The sequence below is a fragment of the Melospiza georgiana genome, chromosome 7, assembly GCF_028018845.1.
Source record: "Melospiza georgiana isolate bMelGeo1 chromosome 7, bMelGeo1.pri, whole genome shotgun sequence".
NCBI lineage: Eukaryota > Metazoa > Chordata > Aves > Passeriformes > Passerellidae > Melospiza > Melospiza georgiana.
This window is the reverse complement of record NC_080436.1, coordinates 12,926,950-12,939,351: the sequence shown is the minus strand read 5'-3', so window position 1 is coordinate 12,939,351 and position 12,402 is coordinate 12,926,950. Positions and strand designations below refer to the sequence as shown.

At 37.7% G+C, this 12,402-nt stretch overlaps 1 protein-coding gene across 2 annotated transcripts; it reads left to right on the top strand.

Moving 5' to 3' along the window:
- The first annotated feature begins 7,406 nt into the window (after window positions 1–7,406).
- Window positions 7,407–12,228, top strand: C7H2orf66 (chromosome 7 C2orf66 homolog). Of its 2 annotated transcripts, XM_058028098.1 has the most exons (4): window positions 7,407–9,351; window positions 9,872–10,014; window positions 10,897–11,088; window positions 11,997–12,228. In XM_058028098.1, exons 2-3 carry the CDS (start codon window positions 9,892–9,894, stop codon window positions 11,068–11,070), a joined length of 297 nt encoding a protein of 98 aa, XP_057884081.1. In that variant the 5' UTR covers window positions 7,407–9,351; window positions 9,872–9,891; the 3' UTR covers window positions 11,071–11,088; window positions 11,997–12,228. The 2 variants fall into 2 exon arrangements, with proteins under 2 accessions (XP_057884081.1, XP_057884080.1); XM_058028097.1 differs by having other exon boundaries at window positions 7,407–10,014.
- Window positions 12,229–12,402: the final 174 nt, after the last annotated feature.

The window sequence follows — 12,402 nt, the reverse complement described above, 5'->3', positions numbered from 1 at the left end:
TATTCTATGTAGCTTTCTATTCAGGAAGGATACCAGCAGATTCATAAACAATTTGCTGTAATGTTGTTTTAAAACATTGTCAGTTTCCTCTGGAATTTTGAAATTAATCCTTGGACTTTGTCCATGTGTGGAAGCTAGCAAACATTGAGATATGCTGTGAGTTACCAGTGCAGTTGCTACTCTCTTTCTAAGTAGACAAGACAGGCTTTGTTCCTGTTGTAAACAGAGAACCAACCATCTCCTAATAAATGCCAATACATAAAATGAATATGGAATAGTTGCAAATTCCTGTCCTGCCATACAGTGCTACCTTCTGCATGTGGGCAAACTCAGTAATAGTGGGAAATACTGACCATAATTATCAGCTCTGTATAAATTTTATCTTAGTGCCTAGATGCTACAGTGACTGCCATTTGTAATAAAGCCTATAATAGCTATGTGTAAGGAATTCTGTCCCCTGGGCATGTGTTTTGCCAACAGAAGAAATCTCAGCAGTCCTTAGGTTTAAATGATGTATTGATTCTGTGTAGAGATGAGCTTACTACTTGCTTCTGTGTTAGCTGTCTCTGCTGTGTCTGAGATACCTGTTACCTTCATCTGGAAGCACTAGACCAGCTCAATCATCACATAGGAATACCAAGAGGAAATCTGCTGCTCACAGTCAGTCAAGAACACTCTTGATCCAGTAGTACAGCCAGCCTGACCCATTAATTCCATCATATCTTAATAATCTTGCCTAAGTGCCTCAGTTATTTCTAATGTGTTGTTAGGGTCAATTCCTTTGAGCAGCTGGCTGGAAAGACTCAATTCACACAGTGACTTTCCAAAATGAAGGACAAATGTGAAGAAAGCCACGTGTGTTTTGTTTGCTTATATCCATGTCAGCAGTTCAAGTTATTAATAAGTCATTACAAGTGCTGTAACTGAGTAAGGGTATTGTAGTTAGCCAAACCACTGTCACTGTTATCAGTAATCTGTGTGCTGGTGTTCTAGTCTTAACCTTTTCAAAAAGAAGGTTAGATTATATATAGTGTTTGTAAATCAGAAAAGTTATTTGAATAGATTATATCTTGATATTTTCTAATCAAATGTATGCTACAGTATATGTATATAAGATAATTTGTGTGACTTAATATACTTGTAGCTAAATGCACCAGTTGGTTTAACTAGGAATTGCTGTTCAGACATAGAAGAACAGAGTTGTTGTACTTGCAAATGGCTGTGAATGAAGGATGGTGGCAGAACTGCACAGGGCTGGCAAAGGGCTGTGGAATGTGCAGGGTCTGATTTCTGTGGAAGATAGTTTTCCTCAACTTTCATAGTCCCTTTGGCTTAGTACTCTCTTTTACTTCTGATTTTGTTTTGCCACCTTAGCAGGCTCTTTCTGCATGAATCCACTTGTTGGAACTGTTGGAAATGAAACAGACTCGATATTTGGTATCTTTGATAGCTTTCAAAATACGCCATGAAGTGAAACCTACTGAATTACAGCAGCATAGGATAACACTTTTTTTTTTTTCATTTAATGATTTTTTTTTTTAGCTGGAGTTCTATTGATGATTGTTAGAACTCTTCATAAAGTGAGTTCTGGTATCTTGTGTATTTTCCTGCCTGATTTTCAAGTTGGAGGTAGGAATAGGTATAATCCTGAGTCTTAGATCCCAGATGACAAGAGTTTTTCACATCTCACTCAACACTCCCTTTTCTCAGAGATGGTTTACCTTAACTGGGGAAAGGAGGGGAAGTTTTACTCCTGTTTTGAATTGAAATGCCTTGTGTGCCATTTAATAGATTTAAACTGTTGGCAGGGATATGTGTCTGGATTGTGCAGTGATCGTGGACTGGACAGCTTCAGCTGTTTGGCGGATTAGGAGTTAATCCCAATTAGATTTGCCATACAATCAATGGATGGTAATAGGATTAGAACAAGTCTTAGAATTCATCCCATTCTGAGAGAGGATGAATTGTCCTACTTGTCATTCTGCAAAGGACTAGATTTTGTAACAGTCTGAGGTTATTTTTTAGGTAAAATACAATGATTGTTTGTTGTTATTTTGGAGAAGGTGGTCAAGTAGGTAAATCTGTAGTTCTGCCACTGTTCAATTATTATTTCAGCAGAAACATAGGATAGCCCAATATATATATATACACTGTTAATTGCTTATATAAGGAGATGTAAATATTACTGAAATATTCTTAATTATGAGTGGGCTGCATTTATAAAACAGCTTTTGGCAAATACATTATAATGTCTCTTACTACCTTTAATTACATTAAAATTCCACTTTATTTTTCTTCACATTTTAGATTATCTGGACCATGTGGGAGGAGACCAGGACACATACTGTAAGGGTTTAGACCTCAGGATGCATTCAAAATAAAAACTATTTATGTGGATCTAATATGATCTTTTTATAAGCTCTTAGAGACAGAATGAGGAAACAGGGTAAGACCTTAAAATATTAAATGCCACTAACTTTTGGTACAGCAGAGTCTTTCTTTGACAGGGAGAGATTTAATGAGAAGCTTTGGTGATAGCTTCATACCCTGAAATTACTCTGGAAGACTATAATCTTTTCTGCTTGATGTCATCAGACATGTTCCTCACAATCTCATCATGCTGCAGTGACACATGTATCTAACACTTCATAGAAAGTCTCTGTGTCTGATAAGGAAAAACTCACATCTTCACTGGAATTAGCAAATGCACCTTGGAACTGAGTGAATTAATGTTGTCCAAAGCAAATCGTCTTAGCTGTGATTTAAAAGTTGCAGTGGGTCACATTTTAGCATCCTGTTGAAAGAGGATTGGTTTGGGGGTTTTGGTGGGAGGTTTCTCTGTATGTTTTATTTCCAAGAAACCTGCAGTAAATGAAACTTAAGTTAGTATTATATCTGACATTTAGAGTTCTGCCCTGATTTTGGTTTTTTCATGTAGCAAATCCTTAGTATTAATTTGCTATGTTTCAAAACAAATAGATGAATAATGACAGAACTGTGAACAGTGCAGTAGGAATACATTGTAGAAGGCATAGAGACTGCTGGTATGTCTAAGTGAATTTTTCATCTATAACCTAATTGGACTAACTTTAAAGTCAGTGATTAACAAAATAAACTGCATTGACATTTAACCTCAAAAGCATTGCATATGTCAGTGTTTGATACTTCTCATTTTCCATGTGTTTGCCAGTAACAAGTGATGAACTCACTTGGTGTTCTGAAATCTGATAAATCTGATCCATCTGACAGCACAGAATAAAGTCTGTTATGTAGTCATTAATAAATGTAAACATTTGAGGAACTTTCATTTGAATCAAGTTTTTTCAATACAGGGTTGAGTGTGTTTAGACTTTTGTTATATTTATACTGAGATAAAACCAGCCATTTACTGACCTTTAACACTCTGAGCTATGAAAATGTTTTTGGAAGTGGTTGTAGAGTCTGTACAGAATTGTGCTGCTGTTCTAAGTCACTAAGCTACTAGAAAATTGTTAGTTGTGAAGTAGACTGAATTCTTGATGCTTATTTTCCATTTAATGTTTTAATGGTGAATGTTTCTCACTTAATTTACAGCTTTGACTTGTTGCATTTTTGTTTCTGGGAGATAATCAGTGTGGCTTTTGTAAGCACTTAGCACTGTAAAATATAAAATTCTCACCACTGTTCCTTTAGAGGAGACATTTGTCACCAAAGCTACATACTGCTGTTGTATAGCCTCCAGGAAATGTGTGACAATGAAGGACAATTCAAAACTAGTCCTTTTTTTTTTAAGTACAGTTTTTATCTTTTTTTTAGAGCCAGAACTTTGAACTAGAATATTAGAATCCATAAAGTCTTAAAAATTTTGAAAACCTTTTGCAAAGACTATACTTCCTGATGTATATTTTTATTTATGGGTGAATGTGTTCAAAGCTTTTAATCAGCTCATCTGTCCTCAAACTCAAGTAAAAAGTATACACTTTGTTCTTAATAGACACTGCTGCTTTTAAAAATGAATTTTAAGCATTTAGAGAGAAAATTCCATAGCTCTTACTTAAGCAAACCTACTCAGCCCTCAATTTTTCATGTGTCTAAGCACATAACTGCCTCAAATATGTGCTTATTGCCTTGTAGGCTGAAAACCTGAACTGTGATATTTTGAATTTATTTGCTTAAGATGTAAGGTTTCTTTCTGCATTTTTAAATGCAGACAGATTTTGCTATTCATGCTGTCATAAAGAATCCTGTCAGCATTGTCTCTCTACAGTTATTGGCAGCTTGTGCTCTGATTCTGTGGGAATGTGTGGTGTCAGAGCTGAGTTTGTCTCTAAAAACCAGAAGTGTGAACGTGATAATATTTGTTATTTGTGGCACAGCACTGTGGGTCCTCCATCCCCATGCAGCTCTCTCTGGTTTGCAGTGTCCCTGGCCTGTAGTGCCCAGCAGGAGCTCCCAGAGCAGTGGAACTGGGACTGACCTGGCAGAAGTGCAGCAGCTGTGTCCTGCAGACTCCTCCTGTTTGTTAAAATATCAACCAAGACTGTTTTCCCCCCTCCAACTTCAATAATTCCAGGGTATATCTAAGTATCAAATGTGCAAGTGTGCTGATGTTTATTTTTGCAAAAGGCTAAGTGCACTGTTTTAGGACCAATTCAGGTTTCAGTATTTTCCACCCACTTCAGTCTGGGTTTGGAAACAGGATTTGAGGCTGCAGCACCTGGAATGCTTTACAGAAGTCTACAGGTGGTAGACAGGACACATGATTAGAGTGCCAGACCAAAACTGAAATGTGAAATTCCTCACTGTGACTTTAAACTTGTAGCTTTCTAGAGAGAGAATATATATATATACTGTGCCTTAAACCAGTAAATGATTACACTCTGACTGTAGCCTGTGGACTTCCATAGCCTTTTGTTTGATTTTTGGAGTTGACCAAAAATATTTGTGTGGATCATACTGAAACTTGATTTGGGGAAAATGCTTTAAAAAATTATTTTGACCCCATTTTACTCTTAGAGAAATGAAGATTTATGACAAGTGCAGCATATTTTTTGTTTGGAATCACACCAACCAAAAATCAGAAAGCTTTAGCTGACCTGAATTTTTCAAGCCTTTCTGTTGTGACCAGAAGAAAACTAAGGAAGGAAAACTAGTTGCAGATATCTGTCTCAGCTTTGAAGTCTGTGTGTCAAATTATTTTAAAACATTTTGATATTTGGTCCTCAATTAAAAAAAAATCAATTTTAGTTTAAGCAAAATACTGTATTTAAGCATTAAATAGCAAAATCCTCACCATTGTGGGAAGAAAACTAGACAGGGGCAGGGTTGATTGTTTGTGTTAAGGCTCCAGAAGTTTTGAATACTAAATTTTACTTTTTATGGAAAATATTCACATATAAATCCCTGAAAGTTCAGATGTAGATTCCCTTTTTTGGAGAAAAAAAATGACACTTTTTTTATCCTAACTCATTAAAGAAAACTAGAAGTACTTAAGATCTTAAAATCTTGTTTTAATATAGTAGAAGGATTTCTTACGTGTATTTTTTAATACAAAGAGCTCAGGAAAAGCCACTGCTGGCTTTTCTTATTTGTCTCTAGAGGATTCTGTGTGTGTTTTGAACAAATTGTGATTTCCCCCCCTCCCATATAGCACTGAACCTTGGAAAGTGATGCCATCTCAGAGGTTATTGTAGTACTGGGGTTGTTTAGACATGCACACAAACAACTGCCTGCCAGCTGCTCACAGAGCTATTCACACAGCAAAGTTAGAAAACATTTCCTTTCACTGAGCTCCTGCTTCAGTCTGGGTGCCACAGTGCTGCTGCTGAGCATGGGACACACCATCTTTGTGTCTTCCCTGCTGCTTGAACTCATTCCAGTCACCTGACTTCTTATTTTGTGGTGATGTTTCAGCACTCCTGGCCATTGGTGATTTCCTAGCCACTGGAATATTCTAGTATTGAAACCCTTGAGAAGGTAGAACTACCTTTAAGGCCTTTATGTATGATGTGACTCAAGAGAAACTGTGTAACTTCATTCCCCACTGACCTTTCAATTGTTTTTTCAAGCACAAAGTCAGAAGCATGTTGGCCAAAATACCTGGTTTGGGTGATTAGTGGGGAGGGAAGGATTTGTTGGTTGTAAAAGGACTTAAAACTTTGGAGAAAATGTGTGATTTTGGGGAAAAACTTATCCCTTCTCAAAGCAATCTGTCTTAGAAGTTTTTAACTCTTCCTCTGTGTTCAGTTGTTATGTAGCTACCACAAATCTGATGTTGTACATGAACTCACTCTTAATATTTACAGGTTTTTAGAGATGTTGACAGGGTCTTATCTATAAATGTTTGAAGAATGCTATAGCAAATTACTGTGCTTATAAAAATGTTTATAACTAAGTTCTTACAGATCATGTCATGTATCATAAACTTCAGCAAAGTCCCTGTCTTGTGAGATGCTGAGAAAACCTTGGAGAAGAGGTATTTTCAGATGATGGTGTAATTGCTGAAAGATGGAATCTCATAATCTTTAAAAACTGCATTTAGATACTTTTTTGTTGAGGGCAACTTGATTGGGAGCTGCTCTGGGAAGTTCCTGTTTTGTTTGGTGGTTTTCCTGGCTGCAGTGTGTACTTCAATTTGGTTTTTGTCTTTTTTTTACCTACGTGTGCATGACTTCAAGTATATTGTATAGCAAATGCCCTGCTAAAGAAACACTTCTGTATATTTTTGTATGGTATTCCAACGTGCTTGCATTGGTACAAATGGTTGTAAATCCCAAGAAGTGCCAGTGCTGCTGTGTGTTACCTGTATGCTGTTGTACAGCCACGCTGATGAGTGTTGTGAGCAGTGTCTGCCTTTAGTCCTGCCTCAGGTACTCGTGTGGAGCAGTTTGGTGCTTTTCCTTCTGACTTGTAATCCTTGGGATTCTAAGCAGAAAATAAAAGTAGTAAACAAAAAGCCTTGTGGTTGGAGCAGTGCTTTAACAGTGCTTCTTTCACACCTCAAGTACAGTGCAATAAAGATAGTTGGATAGACAGGGTGAAGCTTGGCTCAGTGTCTTAACCCCAACACCTCAGGATTCATGGCTGGGAAATGCAATAAAGTTCAAAGTGTTTGCTGAATAATACAGTTCATCTAGAGCATCATATGTATAAAACTTGTTCTCAGCTAAACTAGTATATTTTAAACTTGTACATTTCAGAGGTGAATTGTACAAATTTAAAATATACTGTGTGGAACTGAGCAACCAATGCTATCAGCATTTTCATCTTCACAGCAATTTAATTAAACATACATGAACATTACTTCCTGTGCCAGAAATGTTATATAATTAGTATAGACACTTTGAAAATGTTTGATTTATTGAAGATGTTTATCAAGAAAACCTGGTGCTTAAATTTGGGTGCTTAAATTTGGGTGCATTAAAAAGGCAGCCCGCTGACATCTGGCTTTGACAGCATTTGTTAAACTCAGCTACTGTCCTCAAAAATGAGGTTGCAATTTAATTCAGTCAGTGTAAGTATACTAATAGTATTTTAATATGAATGTGCTCTGCTTATATTTGACTTTCCCTGAAGGAAAGAATTGAAATTACTAAAAAAAGACCAACCCACACATTAAAATGAGCTATAGGTCTAAACAGACTTTTTAGCTCCTACAGTTTCTCAGAGCTTTAGCTCAGGAAGCCACAATACAAGTGTGTATAGATTTTTTTTCAGACAGCTCACAGCAAATATATGCTAATTGAATCTCTTGCATATCTGCATGCTTCATCAGTCACCCACATTGCCTGAGTTCCTTCAGTAACAAAGCCTGTTTCATATTTGCAGATGACTTCAGTATGTTTTATTAACTGAGTACACTGCATATCCCCAGTTCTTTGTAAAGGAATCAATGGAATAAATTAATTGAGGGGGAGAAAAGAGGTAGAAGAAAACTGCCAGCTCTTCTGGCTTTTTTCCCCCCCTCCTCTTTCCAAAGATAAGGAACTAAAATCTAAAACCAAACTGTAAATCTTGCCTTTTCCCCTTCCTGACATTTTCTCTACAGAAGCATATTTCTACTTCTAGCTGAAATAAGCATCTACCTAGAATATCAACAAAGACAGTTCCTTTATGCTGGGATCTGCCTTTTTTTGTGTTTTTTCTGGTGCTACTGCTCTGTTCTTGATGAGTCCACTATCTGGAAGCTGAGTGTAATGAAACATAATTGATGTGGCTTAATGGATTCTCTTTTTTGTGTATATGATTTTTTTAAAACTTCAAATATGCAGAATAATAAACAAGCTGGATAAGTTGTCTTGAATTTTTACATATTACTGTAGTCACAAAAATAAGCTGCTGAATTAGCAGAAGGGAGTAGAACAGAAACAAGTGCTAACTGTGGAGTTATCAAGTGTCCTCCCCTTGGCCAGTGCATATCCTGGGGACATCTGGGTTTCTTTGTCATCTTTGGGAATGAAGACTTGGTGCTTGGGATCAGCTTGAAAATAACACTGCTAGGATTTTATTTACTGTGGTGCTAATGATGTTTGGGTGTCCAAAACTTCACCCTCCTGGAAGGGTGGTGGCAGGTTTTTATTTTGCTTTCAAAATTTAAACCAAAGAAAAATATAAAGCTTCCAGTCAGACACAAACATCTACACTCTGGAGTAAGGTGATGGTCAAATTTTTTTTAATTTTAACATGTCTATTTAGGGATATATGTGATGCTAAATCATGTATCATCTACATAGCGGAGAGAAGAGTGCAGTGAAATAAAAAATGTGAGCAGCTTTGATATGAAGAATGCTGTGCACTAAGGCCAAGGTAAATTAGCAGAGTCCCCCTTGCAGCCTTTGTCTTAGTTTCTAGTGTGACAGGAGGATATTAACTGCTGATAAAATCAGGGTAGGAAAGCAATGCTTCCATTAAAATGTTATGATTTTGGATATTGAAGCAGACCTTACTTTTCCCTCTCTTTTTCCAGCATCAAGAGAGTGATCCATATCTCATTTACTTGAAAACCATTAGTCACCATTCTAGAGAGACAGCTAATTACTTTTAACTAAAAATAATATTTTGATAAAGCTGTGCCATTTCTCCTGGGAGTTGTTTTAAACTTCCTGCATGCCTACTACCAATTTCTGCAATACAGCTTGGGAGGAATTTGTGCTGCACTGTTCAATAGCAACAGGTCTGAAGAGTACCAAGGATGAAATTCTCAAAGGTCTTCATGTCATGGTTGGAAATGGAATCATTACTGTATTTTTGAGCTCCTGCTAACGTCATTGACACCCACCTACAGTCTACTAGAAATATAAGTGCAGAGATCAGGTTGTTCACAGATTACAAGGAGACCAACCAAGAAGGGGCAAGCCAAAGCCAAATTCCCTGGTAAGCTCTATTTTAAACAATGTGAGAGGGAGAATTCCTTTTCTCCCCCTGAGTCAAGTTGTGAAATGGATCTCTAGTATGTTAGACCAGGCTGTATTAAATACCATTGCACTTGTTATTATATGTAGTAAAATGTAATGCAGTTTTATTAGACTGAGCTCTCTGGATCCTGAGTCACATTTTTGCATTCTCCTTGGAGCATACAGAGCTCTGGTGCTGTATTAGCCACTGAAAATGGCTTTATGTAATTAATGTAAACTTACAAATGTACTGTTTTTGTGTTGAGTGTTCTGCTGGTCCCTCAGAAGAGAGTCCAGTGTCTAGAAATAGCTTTGGTATGGGAAACACTTGTTTAGAACAATTTGTTCTCCCGAGGACCTTAGTACTATGAAAACAAAGAGTTGCTAGCACATGGGTGTAATCTGCAGTGGGCAGACTGTGCTTGGATTCCCATGCTTTGTGTGTTGCCAGTGACAGCTCTGTAGGATGTAAGGAGTACGTGTGTTTGCCCTTCTTACAGGCAGTCTGTTCATCTCCAGCATGTGGAAAGGGCTGCTCCTGGGTCTGTGTGTAGTATTGGCTGTGAGAGGACTGGCAAAGGGGGCTCCTTTCCAACCAGAAGACAAATGGAAGCCTCTTGATAACCCCAGAAACAGAGACCTGGTAAGGAAATGTTTCAAGAAAGAGAGCTGAAGTTCTGTGTGTTTTTTTGTTTTCCATGAAGAGACTCCTTATTGTCTAAATTTAAAGGCAAGAGGGGGCCATTAGATGTAATGTTAGGAGCTGTGCACTTTGTATGGTCAATAACCATTTCTCAGTCAAGATGTACCCCTTAACTGAAGAGACATTCTCAGAGCACAGTCGTGCTCAAAATGTGCTTATATCTCCATCCAGCAGCTTTCATTTTTAAAAAATTATTTTGATTATACAGCCACTTGTTTTGTGAAACAGAAGAGGAATGATTACTGTGTTTCTTTCAGATGTGTGCTCTGATTGCATGTTGTTTCATCTCATGGAAGTACAAATAAGTTTGCATCAGACAGCTATGAAAATACCACTCAGAGAACATTTGCACAATCTTAAAAAGAGTTTGTGAAGGAAAAGAATCGGTTTCCTGTAATATTTCCTCAGTGTTTTAAGAAGCTTTAATTTCTCCTTGGAAGTGATTGCTGGGGAACAGTTCAAATCAATTGCCCATTGTTGCTGACTCCTACTGAAATGTTTCCAGAGGTGTCCTGTTTGCTGTCAGCAGGGGCTTGGCTGTGCCTGTTTTCCAAGGGTGCAGTTATCTCTCAGCCCCCGTGGGTCAGTGGGGAGCATAAATGAGCAGGACACAGTTGCTGCTCTTCTGACTTCTCACAAGATGCACAAGCCATGGATGGAGTGGGCATGTGTCAATTAGGTTGCCTACATGTATCAGGTTATGATCAGAACTGAGGATTTCATCCCACAGAGGAATAAACATTCCATCCAATCTGTGTCAGGAGAAATAATTAATCTCCATGGGCCATGCTCTGTTTATTCTCACGTCCACAATCTGCTCAGTTTTTCAGAACACTCCAGGCTTACTTCTCGGGCAGGGGTCTGGATCTCAGGAAGTTCCCAGCCACTTTCACTGTGAACAATGAAGGATCAAGGCTCTACTCAGATCCTATTGCTTCTGCATTTGCAGATTATGAAGAAAAGAAAAAATCCTTTCAGGACTATTTCAAAGGCTGAAAGATTCTGCTGATGAAGGTAAAAGAGGGTGCCTTGTCCTCTGATGTTATGTATAACCAAGATTCTGACTGAAATATAAAAGCAACTTCTTTCTCAGAAGGAATTTAAAATGTAGTACCTTGACCCTTGCCTGAAGTGGGGTTTACAATTCTTGAGGCAGAGATTTATGAGATCATTGCTACTTAGATAAAATAACACAGGGTCCTTGTGCAGACCTCTATAGACCCTGATTTTTTTGTTTTCTCTTTTTTCTCCCCTCCTTCATATGGAGGAGAATTCTTAAAATTTACAGATAATAGGGGATGCAGGTTTTATGAAAAGAGTAAGATTACAAATTGAGATTAATGGTTTCGTGTGATACATCTATATTAGGAAAATTAATTTAGCATAAGTTCTTGCACTAAAAGCATACATTCTCCTTTGCATTCACAATGAACATTGTTTTCTTCTGGTTTACAAATTGCTGAGAATTTCAGTAATATTTAAATCAAAGCATTTAGGTGATTTACTCAGTATCTTGAAGTTCTTAATTTGTAATCAATATTCAGCTTAGGATTTCCAGCTCTGTCCTGTTCTTGGCCTGCTTAACACCTTGTCTGTTTATAATCAAAATCAAAGCTTTATTCTTATTATCATGAACCATAATAAAGACTGCGCTCAAATTTTAATGCTAAATTCTCTTTTTGCCGATTTATGAAAAACAGAGGCACCAAAGAAGGTGCATTTTGTGCATTTAAAAAAAAAAAGGGGGGGATTTTGTCCTGCATAATTCAGGATGATTGTAGTAGTTCTTTTCAGTGTTCAGAACTGTTTTGTGGGAACAGAGGCTTAGCCAGTGTTTTTTTTGTCTTGGTTTGGATCACACCTTGGTTGCATATGGATATTTTTGTATTAGTCTCACGTATTTGTATTTTTTGTCTTTTTAGGCATGAACTTCAGAAGTCCATGCCAAGTGGAAACCTTCACAGCAAAATTTTACTGCTTTGACTTTTTAACTGTTACCTGACAATTCCAAAGTTTCTTCACTGTCCCCATTTCTGCCAATGGAATCTGGTGTCCTGCTGCAATGAGCGTTATTCTGTCTGTTGACAAATGTGTGCTACGGCAGTCTGTGAGCAGAATTGTGCTTAAGTGTGAATAAACGGGGAGTGCATTTAACCACTGCCGAGTGTCTTTGTTCAAAGCTGGGAAATAAACCTTCCCCTGCAGTTTATTAGCACATGTCCCAAGGTGTTCTGTGACAGATCCCCTGTGGGTACAGCCCCGTCCTTGGTGGCCCTCAGGCTGCTTGTGCCTCACCCGGCCCCGCACGCCCTTTTCCGACCCTGCCGT